The following is a 21,086-nucleotide window of genomic DNA, read 5'->3' on the forward strand; positions in this document are numbered from 1 at the left end:
TAGCCTGTTACTAGGGATGCTTACGAATATAGCAATATGAACACTAAAAAGTGTATTTATGGGTTTGAAATTTCATCGACCGGCCTATTGATAATGGGAGACCTGAAAGACACATGACGAAGAGTTTGCAATAGTTTTTCTAAATTTCATATTAAAGCATGAAAATTCATTATATAATTTTAGAAATTTACAAAGAAACTATGTAGATGTATTTATCAAAAAAAAACTATGTAGATGTATGTTTAGCATTAGTCATAACATTGTCTTTTTTTTGCATTCTCTTAGAGGCTGGCTCGTTTTAATTTCTGTATTGGGTATTTACCATAGACTTTGAGACTGATAATTAAAAGAGAACTAGTTAAATTTCTTTCTCTAAAATATTTGATTTTTAGTTTACAAAATAAAGTTGATTTTTTAAAAAGTGTGTTGTTTTCGGTTATATAGTATCTTTTTGTGAGCTCATTTTCCTTAAATAAGAAAGAGAACCACCAATTTGAACCAAGAAAAAGGAAATAAAGAGAACCACTGAAGTTGCAAGGCTGCTAAGTGCTAACTAAAAGAGCAAAATATTATATAGTTCATAAAATTCATGTGACTATTATAAGACACTTTAGATTAGTTTATTTCACTTTAATAATAAATAACTAAAAAGTATAAAATTAATCATTTACAGCGTGACTCATTTAGTGGCGTCTAAGAAGTATATATTTTGAGCCATTAGATCTCAAGCTAGACTTTCCCATTAACACAAAAGAAGAAAGTTAGTTTGAATTTTGTACAAATACTTAAATTTTAGCACAAAAGACAACAAGTACGTATGATTTGACAGATTTTCATACGATTTAATAAAAATTCTTAAATAAAATTTGATAAAATTATAAATTGAAATGTAAATATTTCTGAAAGTTATTTGTATGTCATTTTATGATGATCTTTTGATTAGAAATATATTCAAAATCCTATGCACTTTAAAACCAAAAGAAGAAGAAAAAAACTATTGTAATGAGATTAAACAAATTCGTATTTTTATATAGTATGCAAATATATATACTAGCTATGTTTAACTCTTTAGCAAACTCTATCACCAATTTATGTTAAAAATAGCACAGCTAATATACTGTTACAATTTTTCAAAGGAACAAAACAACTCCTTTTTTTTTTAAACAAAACAACTCTTTTTGAAACAAAACAACTCTAGTACTGTCTAGAATAATTTTTGGTTATGTTAATATATATGGAACAACAAAATGGGCCTACAAGTAAAGCTTGATATTTTTTTATTTAAGAACTTAGAGCTCGATATTTAGCAAACGAAAGCAAAAGGACGAGAGGAAAATAAAAGGAAAAATAGACACGCCCAACAATAATGCAAATCAACAATAGTAAAAATGCATTTATAACGCCTCAACCAGTTATTTTGAATTAGGATTTTGCTTTTTCACATAAATATTTTCCCTATTTTTGAAGAAAAATAATGATAGCTCATGATGGTGTGTAAAATTGATGCGGCTGATGTCACTGACAAAATAACCAATGACTTTTCAGTTAAAAGTTCATACCCATAGTTCCAAACTAAGAGGAACTGGTAATTTGGCCTTGGGCTCTCTCTCTCTCTCTCTCGCACACAATTTTCTCTTTCTAACATATGAATATACTATATGTATTAGTTTATATAATAATTCTCTCGCCAATCAAACAACACTCATCAAAGTCACTCATGTGCCACTTTTTTCTTTCAAATTTTCTTTTGGTATAAAACTAAACCAAAATTAAATTTTTGGGAATTTCCCAATATAAATAGAGGTATCAAGACTCCACGGATGAACACATTTGATAACACAAAAGAAACCAAAAGCTCTAAAACAAAACAGTCTTTTCTCTTTGCTTGTAATTGACCAAACAACCACTATCCCCATAAGAACCTCCCCCCTCCCCCGAAAAAAAAAACTGCAAAAAATCTTTCCTCCTCCTCAAGATATGTCTCTTCCTGAAACTAAATCTCAAACCCTTCTGGATGCTTGGGACTTCCAAGGCCGCCCTGCCGATCGCTCTAAAACCGGTGGATGGGCCAGCGCCGCCATGATTCTCTGTAAGTATAATCACATATATACAAATTAAGTTCTAGAAAGAAAACTACAACGGTATATATGCAGATGACTAAAAAACTGAATATCTTATGGCCGTTTAATACGTTCAAACTTCATACAAAATGGGTTGGAGTTCATTTTTTGTGGGTATCATTTTTGTTTTCCATTTCATCCTGCATATCTCTAACTTCTTTTTAATGATTATTTGAAGGTATTGAGGCGGTGGAGAGGCTGACGACGTTAGGTATCGGCGTTAATCTGGTGACGTATTTGACGGGCACTATGCATCTAGGCAATGCGACGGCAGCTAACACCGTCACCAACTTCCTCGGAACTTCGTTCATGCTCTGTCTCCTCGGTGGCTTCATAGCCGACACCTTTCTCGGAAGGTTTGTCTATAATTTTAATGAAATTATTAGTTTTTTCTTGTTCATGTTAATTCAGTTAATTAATTTTGCTTCATATAGGTACCTAACGATTGCCATATTCGCAGCAATCCAAGCCACGGTAAGGACCTTAGAAGTCCCTTTCGCCTTGCCCAAAATTATACATGTCTATTAAAAAGATAAATATAGTAAACGACATAAGTCTTTACTTTTGTTCAACTTTCCCAAAAAATTAATATACATGTTATAACTATGATTATTAGGGTGTTTCGATCTTAACCCTCTCAACTATCATACCGGGACTTAGACCACCAAGATGCAACCCAGCGACGTCGTCTCATTGCGTACAGGCGAGTGGAATACAGCTGACGGTTCTATATTTAGCGCTATACCTCACAGCCCTAGGAACCGGAGGCGTGAAGGCAAGCGTATCTGGTTTCGGTTCAGACCAATTCGATGAGACAGAACCGAAAGAACGGTCACAAATGACATATTTCTTCAACCGTTTCTTCTTTTGTATCAACGTTGGCTCTCTTTGTGCCGTGACGGTTCTTGTCTACATACAAGACGACGTTGGACGCAAATGGGGATATGGTATTTGCGCGTTGTCTATCGTGCTTGCACTGAGCGTTTTCTTGGCCGGTACAAATAGCTACCGTTTCAAGAAGTTGACTGGTAGCCCGATGACGCAAGTTGCAACAGTTATTGTGGCGGCTTGGAGGAATAGAAGGCTCGAGTTGCCGTCGGATCCGTCGTTTCTATACGACTTGGACGATGTTATTGCGGCTGAAGGCGCGATGAAGAGTAAACAAAAGCTGCCGCATACCAAACAATTCCGGTATGATTTCTATTAACTTACTTTTGTCGCTAAATATATAACAGTTTACTAATAAAAAATCACACTTAGAGCAGCTCTAATACTAGTATGAGAAGAAGTTCTTAACTTAAAAGAAAAATAAAAAATCATTAGAAATTAAAGAAAGTGAGCCAAATTCTTAAACTAAAGAGTTTTAGAACCTCTTAGAACATTAAAACAACATATATCACTTTATTAATGTCTCAAGAGTTGTAATAATTAAAATAGTACTCCCCCAAAGTTATTTCTTTTAAGAGATTAAAATTTGACAATTTCTGTATTTAGTTACAAAGGTTTATTTCAAATAATTGAGGCGTGGCCTATGGGTTAATTGAATGTGATGGAATAGACTTGAGAAATGTGAAACTAAAAGTGGGGCTATCTGGGTGAGAAATAACTCAAAAAGCTCGTGTCCTTTTATTAAAAGGGGACCACAAATATTTTCATTATATGCCTACTTGGAATTAGAATCCAATTAAAAAGGCTTGAATATATTCACTTGTCTCTTGTTATGGGAAAATAAATTATCATCATAAAAATATGAGACTCGACCATACAATGAAACTGGTCCAGGACGCGAATTTTACAGCTAATGGCAATATTTTGGATATTTATTTTCATGTGTACTTACGTTAGATATAGCACGTCAAGTTCAATACATATATTATAGGTAAGAAATGGAGAGATGTTTCTCGTACAGATTCGCGCGTCGAGTTTTACTATAAATGAGCTTAGATTTTTTCTCTCTGTTGGTTTATTTGGTCATTACCAGTGTTGTTAAACCCGGACCGGACCGGCGGTCGGACCGGGTTCAACCGCGAACCGGACACCTATCCGGGTTGGTTTAATGTCAAAACCCAACTAAAGTTGAACCGGTTAAAAACCCATGTTGAACCGCTAAAAACCCGGGAACCGAGTGACCCAACGAACCGACGAAACCCTGGTTCGTATAAAAATCAAAATTTTGTTAATAAAATAATTATTTTTTCTCTCTTTTTAACATATATACTATTTTGTTTGTCACAAATTGCAACCAAAATAGAGTTTTGTAACTAATGTGTATATAATTTTTATAGGTGATGAAGATTTAGAAGGACAAAGATTTGGAGAATAAACTTTAAATGTTTTTTTTCCTATTGACTTTAGATTTGAACTATTAATTTTTTTTATTATTTTATCACATTTCAATTTGTTATTTTTGAAAGTTTTCTAAACATTATGACTATTTTTTGAAAAAAAAATATATAATATTTATAAAATAATAAATTCAGTTTAATCTAATCGACCCCGGTCGAACCAGGTCGAACCACAATGACCCGTGACCCAAAATATTTCCGGTTCGCTCGCCGGTCCGGTTTTAAAAACACTGGTCATTACAAAAGAGAGTATCTTTAGCCACACGCTGTGGTAAAAATCAAATAACAAATTTCAATTTGTTTTATTTTATTTTATTAGTATAGTATTATTATTATCAACAGATTTCCTTCTACAAAACTTCAATATATGCACGTATAATTGTTGACAAAAAAGCACACACATATATATATATATATATATATATATATATACTCGTGACGTCCCCCGTAAGTACAGTATCTTCTTATTTTCTTTTGCCAACCAAAGTACAGTTTCTTTCTATGCATCAATCCCTATGTATGTCTAGATAGACACAAGAATCCAAAGGAATCAAATTACTTGTAACTCCAGATAACTTTTAGAGAATCTTTTTAGCAAAAAAAAACTTTTAGAGAATCTTTTTTACCATCTCTAGATACTTGGATTTCTCCTAATAAAAAAAATTAAATAAATAAGAAGAAAGAAACGACAAGTTAGGGAGACAGCAGTTTTGCCTTGTATCCAGAACAATCACGTTTCGTGTCGTAAGACCTCCACTACTTTACACCTCCACCGGGACAGACCCAAAGTTGGACTTTAGAATCCTCAGGTCACGTGATTTGCGTGCTATTTGCTTCATCCATTTCGTCGATTTTGGGTATTTCATAGTTAACTCAAAAACTTTTGATTTTTTTATACCTTTTATACCTTTTTTTTTGCCATCATTCCTTAATTTATTTTTACTTTCCTTTAAAACTATTTTTACGTGTATGTTTTCTGCCATGTGTGAAGGGTATATCATCTTAGAAAAGATTTCACGTAATCCACATCATGTTGATTCGATGCTTTAGGAGGATATGTCAACAAGAACATACAAAATAAATAAGATATCTATATATTATCATCTACGCAATTTCCATAAATTATTTTTATCGACATTTATCTTTTATCCAGCAATAATTTTCCTCTATTAAAAATTTATATAATATTCTAATCACTCTTTCTATAATTTTTGATGCTACAGTTCGTTAGACAAGGCAGCAATAAAAAACCAAGAAACGGCAATGACCCAAAACGTATTCAACAAATGGACGCTTTCAACACTAACCGATGTTGAGGAAGTGAAACAAATCGTACGGATGTTACCAATTTGGGCAACATGCATCCTCTTTTGGACCGTCCATGCTCAATTGACAACTTTGTCGGTCGCACAATCCGAGACGATGGACCGTCACATTGGGAGCTTTGAGATCCCGCCAGCTTCAATGGCCGTCTTCTATGTCGGTGGCCTCCTCTTAACCACCGCGATTTACGACCGTGTCGCCATTCCCCTATGCAAAAAGCTATTCAACTACCCCCATGGTCTAAGACCACTTCAACGCATTGGTTTAGGTCTCATATTCGCAGCCGTGGGTATGGCTGCAGCTGCTTTGGTAGAGATCAAACGTCTTAGAACCGCACATTCGCATGGTCCAACAGTCCAAACGCTTCCTCTAGGGTTTTATCTACTCATTCCACAATACCTTATCGTTGGTATCGGGGAGGCGTTGATCTATACAGGCCAACTAGATTTCTTCTTAAGAGAGTGTCCTAAAGGTATGAAAACAATGAGCACAGGTCTATTGTTGAGCACATTGGCGTTAGGGTTCTTTTTCAGCTCAGTTCTCGTCACTATCGTGGAGAAATTCACCGATAAAGCTCGTCCGTGGATCGCTGATGATCTCAACAAGGGTCGTTTATACAATTTCTATTGGCTTGTGGCCGTAGTTGTTTTCTTGAACTTCCTTATTTTCCTTGTTTTCTCCAAGTGGTACGTTTACAAGGACAAGAGACTAGCTGACCTCGGAATTGAGTTGGAAGATGAGCCGGACACTCCCATGGGTCATGCATGATCAGGATCCGATAGTGATTATATTGTGTCCATGTTGATATGTATGCATTTTATTTTTATTTTTGAAATTTGTGTTATATTTTATAATGATTTTCTCAGTTACCTCTTGTTTCGGAGTCAACAAATAATGGACGGACGGATAAGGGATAAAGGTTAAAGTTTCCCATTTGGATCGTTGTAAAATTTCTAAGGTTTAACGCAGATAAGCTCCTTTGTTCAAATTTCAAGTTGTCTGATTCTTTCATCTTGTGTTATGAATATTGTGTGATGTCTATTATGGAATGTTCTAGATTTACTTGATTCCTAAGTTTACTTGCTCACCAAGTTCTACTTGGTCTCCAAGCTATTGTATACCTATATAAAGGATACATTACTCAATGAATAAGATACACAAATTCCTCTCTTCTCTTCTCTTCTCTTCTTTATTTACAACACGTTATCAGCACGAGACTCTAAACCCTAGCTAAAATCCAGCGACCACAAAAACCTTAATTTCAGCCGCAACTTTAAACCGTCATATCTCCCTAACCGTAAGGATCCAGACGGCCAGTAATATATCAAATTGAAGCTCTTGACGAGACGAATCCAGCGCCGCAGACCACGCATCAATCCGACTCCAGACGCGCCGTCACCTCCCAGTGCAAGCCGCGCCGTCAAAGATCATCCAAAACCCTAATAGCCGCCAACTCCTTATCTCTCTTAATTTCGATTTCTATTGTTCTTAGATCTCATACTAATCCAACTTTGAAACTTTCATTGTTGATTATTTAAGGTTTCTAAAAGAGGAACCAAGGAGAAAAGATCGGCAAAGATTAAGGTAAGATCTCAAGAACCCTAATCTTTACTTGTGGTTCAAGCAATTCGGGTTTCAAACTTCTCTTCATCTTAAATCCGATTTAAAAATTTTGCGATTTGATTTGGTTGATTTTAGTTCTGTTTATTTTAAAATCAAAACCCTAAACCCTTAATAGTTTTACATGACTTTAGTTTTGTATGGACAACAAGTGATACCCCTTTAAGGATGACACGCTATATGTCCAAACAAAATTTAAGGTCAATGTTTAACCTAATCCTAAAAACAGATTTGAATTTTAAACCCTAATCCTTAAAGTTTAAATCTGATTTTAAGAAACCCTAAATCCTAAAATATAAAGCATGTGATTACATGACTTTCGTTTTGTATGGACAACAAGTGATACCCCTTTAAGGATGACACGCTATATGTCCAAACAAAACATAAGGTTAATGTTTTCCACATCTTTTGGTCGATGATGCACACCATAGTGTGGCTAGACCATGATTTTCTTTTAAGTCAATGATGCATACCAATAGGTATGACTAGACCATATGAAGTAAAGGTCGATGATACGTACTCTTAAGTACGATTAGACCATAAAACAAAATCAATGGTCGATGATGTTCACCCTCAGGTGCAACTAGATTTTTCACCTATGATTCACGGTGATCATCCACGATGATCCGCGTTGATCTATGATCCATGATGATCCTCGATGATCCGCGATAATCTACGATGATCAGTGATCCAAGGTGATCCACGGTGATCCTCGATGATCCACGGTGATCCACAATCACCGGTGATGGATGATGCGCACCACAGTGCAGCTAAATCACGATCCGTTTTATTTGGTCGAGGATGTGTACCGAATGGTACTACTAGACCATTAAATCGCATGGGTCGATGTAGCATACCATATGGTATGGCTAAACCATGCACTCTTCCATCCCACTATTTTCAAGGGATTTATAAATCAAATAAGTTGATTAAGTGATGGATGAGTTATGAGAAAGTAAATTTCTAAAGAGAATGCAAACTGGCCGTATGGCCCTCTTATTTGTTTGCTGGCAATGTGATTTAATTGTGTAATAGCCGAATGGCATTGGTCACACAAGCCATATGGCTTTATTGTTTACATACTAGCCGAGTGCCTTTTATTTCTTGGATAGCCAATGGCATCAGAAAATTGTATGTACTAACACAAATCATTTTGATATGATTCAGATGTCGAGACTCCATCACTCGGATTACCCAGCCCTTGATCTCAATGGAGACAATTACCTTGATTGGGCGATGAACACTTCAGCTGATTTAAAGTCTAAAGGACTTGGGAAGTGTATCAAATACGGCAATGATACCCTTGCATATGAAAGGCGTAGAGCTGTTTTGATAATGAAAAAGCATCTCGTGAAGGATCTGTATGATGAGTGCAGTTACATCAACGATCCTTACGATCTCTGGTCGAGATTGAACACCATGTTCTTCGAGCCACTACTAGATGAGTCCATGAAAGAATGGAAGGCTCTGAGGTTCCAGGATTATGAATCCGTGGATGACTATCACTTTGATCTTATGAGAATCACCTATAGTCTTAAACTATGTGGTGTAGTGATAACAAACTATGACTTGTTAAGCAAGACTCGTGACACGATCCATTCAAAGGAAGTGTTGTTATCACAGAAGGCTAAAGGTTTCACAACCTATTACGACCTTCTCTCATACCTTTCAGCTCTTGAGGAAAAGAAGCAGAAAAGGAAAGTCAACCTCGACAAACTCGACTATGTTATGGAGATAAGTGCCGAGTATCAATGTGAGATGATATACGGTGATGCTGAAGAAGCTAAGAAAAGAAAATTCGGGTGGACTCATATAGATGATGAGATTGGTTTATTCATTGAATAGAGAACCAAATGTGAGCCACGTCCAAGATGTTATTATGGACTGGCCGGCTATTGTTTAAGCCTTTTGACATTCTGATTTCATACTTATGATTTGATGTTTTCTTTTAAATATAATTTGTCATTCAAATTTCATAGCATTAATAAAAGTTTTTCTTTTATCTTGATTGATTTGCTTGAAAAATATTTTTGATTGACAAATGAGAATGAAAACTCGAGAAGAGTATGTCTAGACCACCACGCCTAAGGCATGGCCTTAAGAGGCACGAAATTTATCACCTAAGACCCATTGAGAGAGACCAAAAAAAATCTCCACTGGCCGTGGACAAGGATACCACAATAACCGTGGTTGTAGATCCAATCATGGTCGAGGAGGGAGTAAAGGTCGAAATGGCATTACAAGCCACATCAAAATGGTTTCAATAATAAACCAATGGGCAAAGTAAAGCAAAAGGAAATGTCCCTTTAGCTTATGAAAATCGCCAAAGGCATATATATAAAAGAGGTCGAGACTACATTCTCCCTACTGATCTAATACTATGCTAAGGATCAGTGTGATAAGGCATAAAAGCCTAGGTAACCAGTAAGGTTCACCAACGAATTTATACACTTTATGGCATGACCGGATTAGCCATCCTGGTCTGAACTTGATTAATAAGGCACAAAGAGTTATCCCATAAGATCTCACGTTGTGAAACATGTACACAAGGGAAACTCAGTAGGCTTCATTGTTCCAAGCAACACGAAAGTATAATCTGATCATGAGGATAGTGAGAACAAAACCCGTGATCATGACCAGACCACAAATTCGTGTATCATGGTCTAAAACCATGCTGACCGTCCAAGCATTACGTTTAAGTGAGGACAAACAAACGTACTTTATAGCATGTTCATGAGGGGGAGAATAAACACTCCGTGTGGTCCATGACCATACTATAAAATCCGAACATGATAAGCATGGCTGAAGGCCATAAGGCATTATAGCTTGGCCGTAAAAGGCATAACCTATAAGGTTGAGACTTCAAAAGTCTATAAGCTTGGGTACACCACAAGAATACATGTATGAAAGATAAGATACATCAGGCCATATAAAGTGAGCATAGATATTCCCGTCTAAAGATGATAAAGGGTCATAATCCAGATATAGACCATCCTAAGAGTCTATGAATAAACCACCACATACCTATGTGCCATCTAGGATGGAATACCTCATCTAAGGATGAGATGAAAATCGGGAATATATGTTGGATAAGAGAACATGATCTTTCTCCCACGAATTCAGTGAGACCATGAGCCAAACAAAGGTGATCATATTGTGGCCAAGGTACACGGATTACATACAAGATGAATCCGACTATCCAACATCATGGAGAAAGCTATAAGCTGGTAAATAGAAAGTAAAAGTGGAATGGTTTTAACCATCCAAGTCTTGGCAAAGATCCTCGGACCAGATATATATATATATATATGGACGTTCATAAACAAAGAAAGAATGATAGCTAGACAGACCCGAAAGAATGACTAAGTCATACCAGCTTAGCACCACTATATAAATGTCCTAGTAGAGACATAATCAAGTTGCTGTAAAAGTCTATACAAGATAGACCAGAATGTTCCATATATAATGAACCACGAATAGAAAAGTTAAGGTGCTCATAATGATAGATTCGGGTTCATGAAAGAGAAACCATACTAGACAATGAGATAAGACCGGCCGGTCCTAAGGTACAGGTATCATACAATGTAGCCTTGCAAACTACAAAGTATTCAATGATCCTGATAATAATAAAATCTCAATCGATTGTATCATGTCTAGAACGCGATAGAACGCGATGGAACATTATATAAAGTGTCGACACATACACACACTCATAAGTGATAAAGAGAAAGCACTTGAGCATAAGAGATATGCGAGGATCACTAACCCACGTAAGAGTACTCATAGAATGAGACGTGGAGTTAAACCCAAAGAATGTATGAGATGGGCGTATTGGCCAAATACATAAGTGAGACGCCATCTAACCAGTGAACAGATGAGTCTTGTGAGGAAAAGAAAATCGTGAGCAGTAGAACATGAAAGTACAAACAAGTGGTCGTACATGTTGCTACATAAAGCATTCAATGGAATGGCTTGATCACACAAGGATACTCACAGGGACTAAGGAACAAGGAAATAAATTCCTAATGTGGTGAATGCTACTACCCAATATCGAAATCTGGACATCTAAGAAAGATGTAGTAGACATTGGATATCTCACTGGATATAAAGGTAATATAAGATACCTTGAAAGATGAGAAAGAAGTTCTCATAGAACAACATCGTTCCTGCGTTGTTCATGGACTGAAATGCAGCTGCATACACACGATATGATAAGACTAAGTGATGCTTAGTAGAAAGTTCTATAAGAACGTTTCAAATCAGTCCATATAGTAGTCAATATATTCCTTGTGTTTATACTTAAAGAAAGGATGATTAAGATGATTGATTCTTGGAAAGGCTATGAAGAGACTACGATGATCTATAGTAGAGATCATTAGCCGTATATAAAGGTTGGAATCTATGATCCAACATACCAAGAATAGATTGATCAAATGGTATGAGAATCCATCAGATTCACGACCAAAGGGAACCATACCGACTAGGATCATGTCCGACCTAGTTCGACCTTAATCATCACTGGTCCCGACCAATCCATCCCGTCCAGCTTGTTCCGACCAGTTCCTCTAGGTCTTAAATCCGACCTAAACCATCCAAGTGAGAGGAACGTCCTATTGACCAAAAAGTGGCTTAGCTTTGATTAAACTTCAAACTATAACACAATAGCCACTTCATGAACATAACGTGGACATATACTAAAAGTTCATAAAGAGTTTTGGTCAAAGGATATGAATAAGATATATAGTGGACAAGAACATAGTCCGGATGGATTATGGATGATGTCATGATCCAGACAGATCATGGACATACAAAGACATTCATGGTCGAATTTATCTAAGAGAGATAAACCATATGATCCGAATGGACCATGAATATCATGAAAGCATTTTGTTGATGCAGGTTACCAGTCCGATCCACACAGTGCTAAGTCCCAAACCGGCTATGTTTTCACATATGGAGGCACGACCATTTCATGGAGATCAGTCAAGCAGACTATATCAGCCACATCATCCAATCACTCGGATATATTGGCGATCCATGAAGCAAGCAGAGAGTGTGTCTGATTGAGACTCATGACACACCATATTCGGACAGCATGTGGGATCACGGATGGTAAAGACGAGCCGACCGTTCTTTACGAAGACAATACGGCCTGCATAGCTCAGCTCAAAGATGGTTACATCAAGGGTGACAAGACTAAGCATGTTCTCCCCAAGTTCTTCTTCACCAACGATCTTCAGAAAGAAGGAGAGGTCAAGGTCCTCTAAGTCAGATCTAGCGAGAACTCAGCCGACCTCTTCACTTAGGCATTACCAACATGCACGCTCAGGAAGCTTATGCAGCAGATTGGTATGCGATCACTGAGAAGCCTTCAGTGATATTCACTTCAGGGGAAGTAATGCGGCTGTACTCTTTTTCCTATCCATGGCTTCCCGTTTTTACCACATTGGGTTTTTGGGTTTACCATGGAAAGGTTTTAACGAGGCAGTATTCCAAACGCATTACAAACTCTAGACGGTTATGGCATTACAATCTCGGTTTTTAACGAGATAGCATCTTACACGCATAATGGACATCAAGGGGAAGTGTTATGAATATTGTGTGATGTCTATTATGGAATGTTCTAGATTTACTTGATTCCTAAGTTTACTTGCTCACCAAGTTCTACTTGGTCTCCAAGCTATTGTATACCTATATAAAGGATACATTACTCAATGAATAAGATACACAAATTCCTCTCTTCTCTTCTCTTCTCTTCTTTATTTACAACATCTTGTTTCTTTTTTACTTGGGGCTTTTGGATCGATTGGTTCATCGGTGATTAAAAGTCAAGTAACATGAATGGAGCTAGACCAATTATATCATCAAAAAAACTCTACGACAAAGAGCAAATATAGTTTACTATGGTCCCTTACATTACACTAGTCGGTTCACATGATATTTCAACTATTTAAGATGATTTGATAAAGAATTATTGGTGTCCCTTACATTACCCTAGAGTAAACCTTTAGGTTCACCCAACCAATATGATTTCGTTATTTTATATTTAATATTTTTTTAAAAAGAAAATAAAATATTGTCAAGTTTTATTATGTTTTTAAAATAAAAAATAAATAGAAAATAATAGTAGTCGTAAAAAAAATTATATTTAAAATACCATCAGCAAAACACTAAACTCTAAACCCTAAATCATAAACCTTAAATTCATGGTAAATCCTTGGATAAATCCTAAATCTTTAGATTTTTTTTTTAAATATTTTTAACACAATCAGCAAAACACTAAACCCTAAACCATAAATAATAAACCCTAAACCCTTGAGTAAATCATAAACCCTTGGGTAAATCATAAATCCTTGGATAAATCCTAAACCGTAGGATTTAGAATTTATCCAAACATTTTGGATTTACCAAGGGTTAGGGTTTACCCAGGGGTTTAGGGTTTAGTATTTAAGGTTTAGGGTTTAGTGTTTGGCTGATGGTATTAAAAATATATTTTTCTAAAATGTATTTTTGTTTGCGATTAATATTAATTTTTATTTTTTAGTTTAAAAATATTAATATAATTTGATAATATTTTGTTTCTTTTTCTAAAAGATACTGAATATGAAATAACGAAATATTTTTGGTTGGGTGAATCTAATGGCGATATTTTAACTTTTAGTTAAGGATTTTATAGCTAAATGAGTTTTAATATTTTATTATCGATTAAATTTTAAACGTTTCTAATTTTTTCACATAAGGAGAGAACTGAGATTGCGAGATAAAAAAGGAGAGAACTAAGATTTTGATAATTTCCCCAAAAATATAGTTTTATATAAACATTTCAATTCAATATCTAGATCTTTTCCCCCTAACATCGCCTAAAAAGATCTACAAAAATAATATCTTTATTTTTTTTTATAAGGGAATCTAACAAGAGTAACTTTAATACTATTATATTTTACGATAAGTTATTAATTTAAATTATTTGTGAACTGGCTTGATTTCCTTAATAGTTAAATGATAAACCACTAATGTATTTGTTCCAGAATCATAGAAGATGAATTTTTTTTTTCCATCTGATTTTATTTTATTACAGGACTAAAGCCCAGGAAACATACAAAAACAGCCCAAAAAGCCCAAACTTAAAAGACCCATACACTAAGACATCGGGTCAACCTGTACCTACCCGACAAACCCGGGTCTAAACTGAAACACGTGAAAACACGCGTCAATCCCTTAACGACGAAGGATACACGTGTCAAATCACCTCCACCGCTTCCATGTTTTCGCCGGAATCTGAACGGCACCATCCCGAAGCAAGCGGATCTTCCCAAATCTCCAACAACGGAGAGTTTTCCACGGAGAGCATTCATCGGTCTAGCCGAGATCTCATCCGGATCACCAAATCACCACCTTCGTCTTCATCGCCGTAGGAAAGATTATTGGAGAGGTTTTTCCTCACCTATCGAGATCTCATCCAAGCTGTCCCACGCCATCAACTGAAGATAAGGCTATTCCCAGTCATACCTCCCTACCACATCGACACCAAACTAGCCAACCCGGAACATCCTTCAAAAGCCGCCGTCAAACGGAAAGAAACCAGACGACTCCACAACTTAAGCCGACCGTTCACCTGAATCGAGAAGGTGCACCGCCGGAGTCAAAAACCGGCCGACCACTGCAAGAATGGTGCATCGTCAAAAGCAAAAGGGTCTTATGCATGATTAAAAACGAAAAGGAAAAACAAAAAGAAGAAAAACCGGACCGGCGGCGGCTGAAGGAACCCACCCCACCGGCCGGAAACCTTAATCACGGTGAAGCTTTTCTTTTTTGATAGAGAGAAGGCAAAGCTTAGAGAGAGATGTCTCTTCAGGTTAACTAAAGAGTAGCGAGTTTTACACAACCCTCATAGAAGATGAGTTAAGTGTATGGATCCTGCATTTCCCAATTTCTCTATATACTTACTATATAAAATAGAAAGGAATGTTCTGTGCACGTTTGTGTGTCTAACAGTTGTCTCCCAACTTATAGTTTTAAGATGCAAATGATAATTTAATATCATGATTTCTCAAATATATCCCCACCCAAATCATGTAGCTTTAAAGTCTGAGTTTGGACATATGTATATAGATCACTTTAGGCGTGTACATCAATTATGCCCACTCCTGCATATGTACATTAATGAATCCATCGATATATGAACTAATTAGGTCCATACTAGTCTATATAATCAAATCCATCGATTGATGAACTAAACCCCATTTCTTCTAAACATCTGCTATTTTGGATTAAGCTGGACCAAAGTGTGTATTGTGAGAGGTATCAAAATTTGCAACCTAACTGCATAATAAATTCAACTAGTTTTCATTTTCTTATTTTTACTTGCACAAAATATTTTTGTCAAAATATATTGATACGCGTTTTTTACAAGGATCACTTATTACTTTGTTCTGAATATTAGTATAGCTAGTTTCGAATAGGAGATTTCTATTTTTTCTGGGATCAATTTTTTTATGATCTCTCTTCGCGATAGATTTTTTTTTTTCCCTTGCGTCATATATTTCAATAATATTAGTTTCTCTCTTCACAGTAGATGTTGCGTATTTTGATAATGAACGCTCTCCTTTAGCATTTGGCAACCATCTTAAAAAATCAAGTGATGGTAATCTAATGGTAATTTTTTAGGATTTGGTGTAACCACAACAATTCTAGATTTAATTTTATGTCAGGAACTAAATTATATTCTAAACTTGGTCCATTCCTTGATATTAATCGGAAGATATTCTAAACTCGGATAATATGATACACTTTCGAATTACATTTTTATCATTTAATACATTACATTTTCATCAGAACCAACGAAATCAACCGGTAGAATTTATAAAAAAAGACCTCATCTTAGAGAACAAAATGGGAAATATCCTAGGAAGAGATATTATTAAGAGAAATAGTATGGTTTTACCGTAATGATTGTCGAGGAGCAATAATGTTGAAATGAGACTTTTTGGATCTAGAAACTATATGAACCAATTATAGAGAAGTGACATTGAACTTTTGGCCTAAGACACTAGTACTACTATTTAATGCGTCTTTCTTTGACTTACGAACGACATGAGAGGGTGGGGGAAGAAATAACTTTTTGCTTTTGTCTTTTCATTGGTTTGTCTTGAACTAACTCAATTATAGATTCCTCCGGATTCCTCTTTGGCATCTATTTTCATGTTCGTTAAATTAAAATATCATCAGGTGTCACAAACAGAGCTGAATTTTACATGAATACAAATACATCCCTTGATAAAATAAAATTCATGTAAAAATATTGTATCAATCTTTAGCATTAGTATAAAGCCTTTGTAGTAGTATAAATCTATTTAGTAATAAAATAAATCAGAATAAGGGAAAACTCTAAAAATTTAGCATGGACAAAAACAACAAAAGAACTATTTATAAAAATGACAAAAAAAAATCAATGGTTAGGTTCGAACTTTTTTCACATAACTATTTTAAAGGCAAACATTCAGACACCAAAAGGCCAATTAGCCTATCTATCTCTACTTCTCTACACAACACAGTCACGTAACTAGTTTTGTTCCTGAATCCTAACTATACAAAAGCAGAGCTCCAAGAAAACTAAAATTTCTGGAATAAGAGAAATAATACCGTATTACTTTATTGAGTTGAATATTATTTTCTTGACACATAATAAACGAAAGATATATTAAACTTGATCACTAGCTAATTAGTGTTTACTCCATTTTAGTTCTCAAGATATATAATTAGCATATATTTTTTTTCTACTTCAGAAAACACAAAATATATGAAAAAGTACACATACAATAGATAGACCATGACCATTCATTATTAAAACATGCATGAAGACAACAAACTCGAAGTGTCAGAATGAACACGGTCGGCCAGAACACTTCACTAACTTGAAAAGTCAAATAGAGACAAAACCACATTGATGCGAAGATAGCAACAAAGTCTATAACTACAACCACAACTTGAAAATGTAAAGATAAGATATCTGAGGCCTTTAATCTAAATGGGCTACGGCCCTAAAAGCCAGTTAAAGTTGTTGGATACGAACTGTGTTCCAAGATTCCAACAAGAACAACATTTCAGTTGACCCCTAACAAATCGTTAATGCACAACACCAGTCAGTTCTGACACCAGTAGACCCTTTAAGTACCATTTTGAGAGAGAATGAGAAACAGAATGTCATCCGCTCTCCATCTTTAATTTTTTATCAATAATCAATGTCGTAAGCTAAATAAAAAAAGAATTGAACAACATAAGACTTTAAAAAGATTACACAATGAAGCAAATCATTCATGTTTGCCGCCTTCTTTTAGCAACGTACCTCTGTGAAACTGAACGTTTGTTTCTCTGGTTTGCTCCTACTTCGACACCTTTGGCTTTCCCCTGCATCTTCTTGTACTCTCTTGATCTCAAAACCGCTTCCAGGATGTTAATGTCTTCGCGTATTTCGTGCCTAGAGAGCGACGTTAAGCTAGGGAGTATCTCCTTCTGGAAGTTCTTCATCCTCCTCCCTCTTCTCAGTTTGAGTCCAATCTCTTTGTTGTTATCTCTTGTCATTTTATTAAGCTCATCCATAGCCATTGATGACACACAGAACTCTTCTTCAGTGTTGGTTTCGCTTATACCTAATGTGTGTAGCTCATATGAATCGCAGGAACAACATTCCGAGTCTTGATTTTGAGATAAGGTGTTGGTTCTCGACACAGGCTTTGATTCTTGATCTTGATATGAAACCGCTGATATGTGGACTAGTGATTCAGCTGCCATTTGAATAGCTTTAGAGAACTCTTCCTCTTCATTTTCTGGTGAGACTTCCGTGGCAGGAAACTCAAGCCGTGTACGGCAAGAAGGATCCAGTGGTCGAGTTCTTAAGTTGTTTTCAGTGGTGCAGCAAGAAGTATACGAAGCTGGAGATGCTGTGCCGTCCTTTTCATGGACGTTTTGGCATTTAGGAGAGCAAAGAGGCGTAGGAACATCATCTATTCCGCTCTTCTCGCAGCTTGTTTCTGTCTCTTCAATGTACGGACAGTTAAGATCTTGTAAGAAACAGTAACGAGGCTCGGAGACCAACTCATCATCAGCCGGTGGGGTTGTATTAAGATCCAGTAAACCTGACTCCATATTCACTATGTTTGAGCTGATCCCATCAGCCAAGAATGAAGGTTCACAGCTAATAGAATCTGCATGCTCTGTTGTGTGAGGAGGCTCTTCAAGATTAATAACAATTTTTGGGTTTCTTTTGCCACTCCAACTTGTGGCTAATGAGGCTTCTTTCTCCTTGTTAGCTTCAAACGCTGAATGCAATCCCATCTCTGCAGCGGTATTATCATAATTAGCGTAGTGATCTGCAGGAGGAAGACGAAGATCGATATCTCTCATCAGCAGCAGCTTAGGTGAGCTTTTCACTGGAAACACCTAATTAAAGAGAAAAATTTATCAAATACTTTGATATATAAAAAGTCAAGACTAGAATCTGAATAAGCCACACAATCTTTTTTACCCGTCTCCCAAACAGAGTGACTGTACACATTGGATTCTGCTTTAAAGTCTCTTTATGTGATGATGATGCAACATGTTTCTGTGACAACACTTCCTCTTTGGACAAACCAAAGAAGTACATGGCGCCTTTGGTCGGCGATCTAACTCCTTTTATTTTGTGCTTCGTTCGTCCCTATGAAAAATGCGATGATCAATACGTCAAATCCCAACAAGAAATTAGCTACATGAGCATCTGCTAAAACGTTCCTAATATTACTCCCATTATACTGGTCATCCACACATACAGACGCAAACAAAACCTCCATAAACATGCAAATAAGTAATGCTGTAATGGAAGATTCCATTACAAAATTTTCCAGAAAAAAAAAGAACACCATATATAGCAAAGTTTCTCGTTAATAGAGATATTCAAAGTAGGTATATAAATTTTCTTAAATCCAAATTCAACAATAAGAGAGAACTATAAGGGGGAAAAAGTAAACGCATCAACTTCATAACGGACAAAAACATAGTACTACAACTTCGACTTTTGATAATAATAAAAAAAAAAGTAAACGCATCAACTTCAATGAATGAATAGAATTGTTTTTACTAAAATAAAGAAATTACCTGAAACAAAAACCTTGAAGCTTTCCAATGGTAAGGTTGACGGACAGATCTGGGAGAGGAAGAAAAACCACAGAGAGAGAGAGAGAGAGAGAGAAAAGTAACTCAAGAGAAAATGAGATCCATGAGTCAGATTCTAATGGTTATTGTCTCCATCAATATAGATAGATTATACATACACACGTTTAACGTGTATCTGTAACTATCACATACCATTTATAAATAAAAAAATTCGATCATGAGGAGCGAGAGAGACAGAGAGAGGAGGAGAGACAATTTTAATAGAGAGAGAGAGAAGAGAGGGTTTCAGAATATTTCCATTCTATATATTATTCTAAACACGTATCCAACTAGTCTAAAATAGTTTTTAAAAAATATAAATTTATGAGGTCTATGTTATTTTACGAGTAATTCAAATCTTGTAAACTTTATTATATTGTTAATTAATGATATTAGCCTTCATGTTCAGAAAAATAAAATGAATATTTTATGGATGAGAGGCATTTAGTGGTTAGTATGCAACGTCAGAGATATCTTTTTCTGAGATTTATATTAACTTTTATGTTTTGGTTTGGTTATTATTATTGACAAAGATTTTTAGGTGTGTTTAGGATTCCTCGCTTTTTTCCCTAATTATTATCCAATGGGTTTTGTTTAGTCATTTAATGGCAACTGACCCGTCCGTAATAGTAGTCATTTTAATAGGTAGAGGGAGATATTCCCTAGAATATATTTAAGAAGTGATTTTGTCACATGTCTTCTCTACAATCATTCTCACAAAAATAATATGACATGGTTACTAAAATTGATGACATGTCTTATAGATTAATATGACATGGACAATTATACTTAATGTTAATTTATATTTTTGGTAAATTTTTTAAAATATGGTAATAATTCATATATTACATTTATTTTCCATTTATATTTTTGGATTTTTTTAAATATGGTAATAACTCATAAATCATCATTAAAATAAATATATTCAATTATGGCATTTCAAATTTCGAAATATCATTTAAATTAAAAATATTTCAAAAATATATACATATTTTTAGAAAATTACAAAAATTAAATCATAAAATCAAATTAAATCGTAAAATCATTAGTTTCTTATATATATCTACAGATTTTATAAATATTTTTTAATTTTAATTTTTGACTATTATGAAATTTTCATCTCCTAGACTATATTTGAGAAGTGATTTTGCCACATGTCTTCTACAATCATTTTCACAAAAATAATATGACATGGCTACTAAAATTGATGACATGTCTTATAGATTAATATGACATGGACAATTATATTTAATGTTAATTTATATTTTTGGTAAACTTTTTAAATATGGTAATAACTCATGTATTACATTTATTGTCGATTTATATTTTTGGACTTTTTAAAAATATTGTAATAACTCATAAATCATCATTAAAATAAATATATTCAAATATGGATTTCAAATTTTGAAATATTATTTAAATTAAAAATATTTCAAAAATATATACATATTTTTAGAAAATTATAAAAATTAAATCATAAAATCAAATT

The 21,086-nt window shown here is 35.0% G+C and overlaps 3 protein-coding genes across 3 annotated transcripts; 2 read left to right on the plus strand and 1 right to left on the minus strand.

The window, feature by feature from the left end:
- The first annotated feature begins 1,801 nt into the window (after nt 1-1,801).
- On the plus strand, nt 1,802-6,776 carry LOC108822916 (protein NRT1/ PTR FAMILY 6.3). Its single transcript, XM_018596117.2, has 5 exons — nt 1,802-2,089; nt 2,299-2,476; nt 2,555-2,594; nt 2,737-3,311; nt 5,689-6,776. Exons 1-5 carry the CDS (start codon nt 1,978-1,980, stop codon nt 6,554-6,556), a joined length of 1,773 nt encoding a protein of 590 aa, XP_018451619.1. The 5' UTR covers nt 1,802-1,977; the 3' UTR covers nt 6,557-6,776.
- A 163-nt stretch (nt 6,777-6,939) lies between these two features.
- On the plus strand, nt 6,940-9,410 carry LOC130498789 (uncharacterized). Its single transcript, XM_056992389.1, has 2 exons — nt 6,940-7,372; nt 8,576-9,410. The coding sequence occupies exon 2, from the start codon at nt 8,576-8,578 to the stop codon at nt 9,251-9,253; it is 678 nt and encodes a 225-aa protein (XP_056848369.1). The 5' UTR covers nt 6,940-7,372; the 3' UTR covers nt 9,254-9,410.
- Nucleotides 9,411-17,601: 8,191 nt separating this feature from the next.
- Nucleotides 17,602-19,849, minus strand: LOC108819257 (uncharacterized). The gene is made up of 3 exons (XM_056991580.1): nt 19,541-19,849; nt 18,933-19,103; nt 17,602-18,847 (listed from the first exon to the last, which is right to left on the minus strand). Exons 2-3 carry the CDS (start codon nt 19,050-19,052, stop codon nt 17,723-17,725), a joined length of 1,245 nt encoding a protein of 414 aa, XP_056847560.1. The 5' UTR covers nt 19,053-19,103; nt 19,541-19,849; the 3' UTR covers nt 17,602-17,722.
- Nucleotides 19,850-21,086: the final 1,237 nt, after the last annotated feature.

This window comes from Raphanus sativus, chromosome 8, assembly GCF_000801105.2.
Source record: "Raphanus sativus cultivar WK10039 chromosome 8, ASM80110v3, whole genome shotgun sequence".
Taxonomy (NCBI): domain Eukaryota; kingdom Viridiplantae; phylum Streptophyta; class Magnoliopsida; order Brassicales; family Brassicaceae; genus Raphanus; species Raphanus sativus.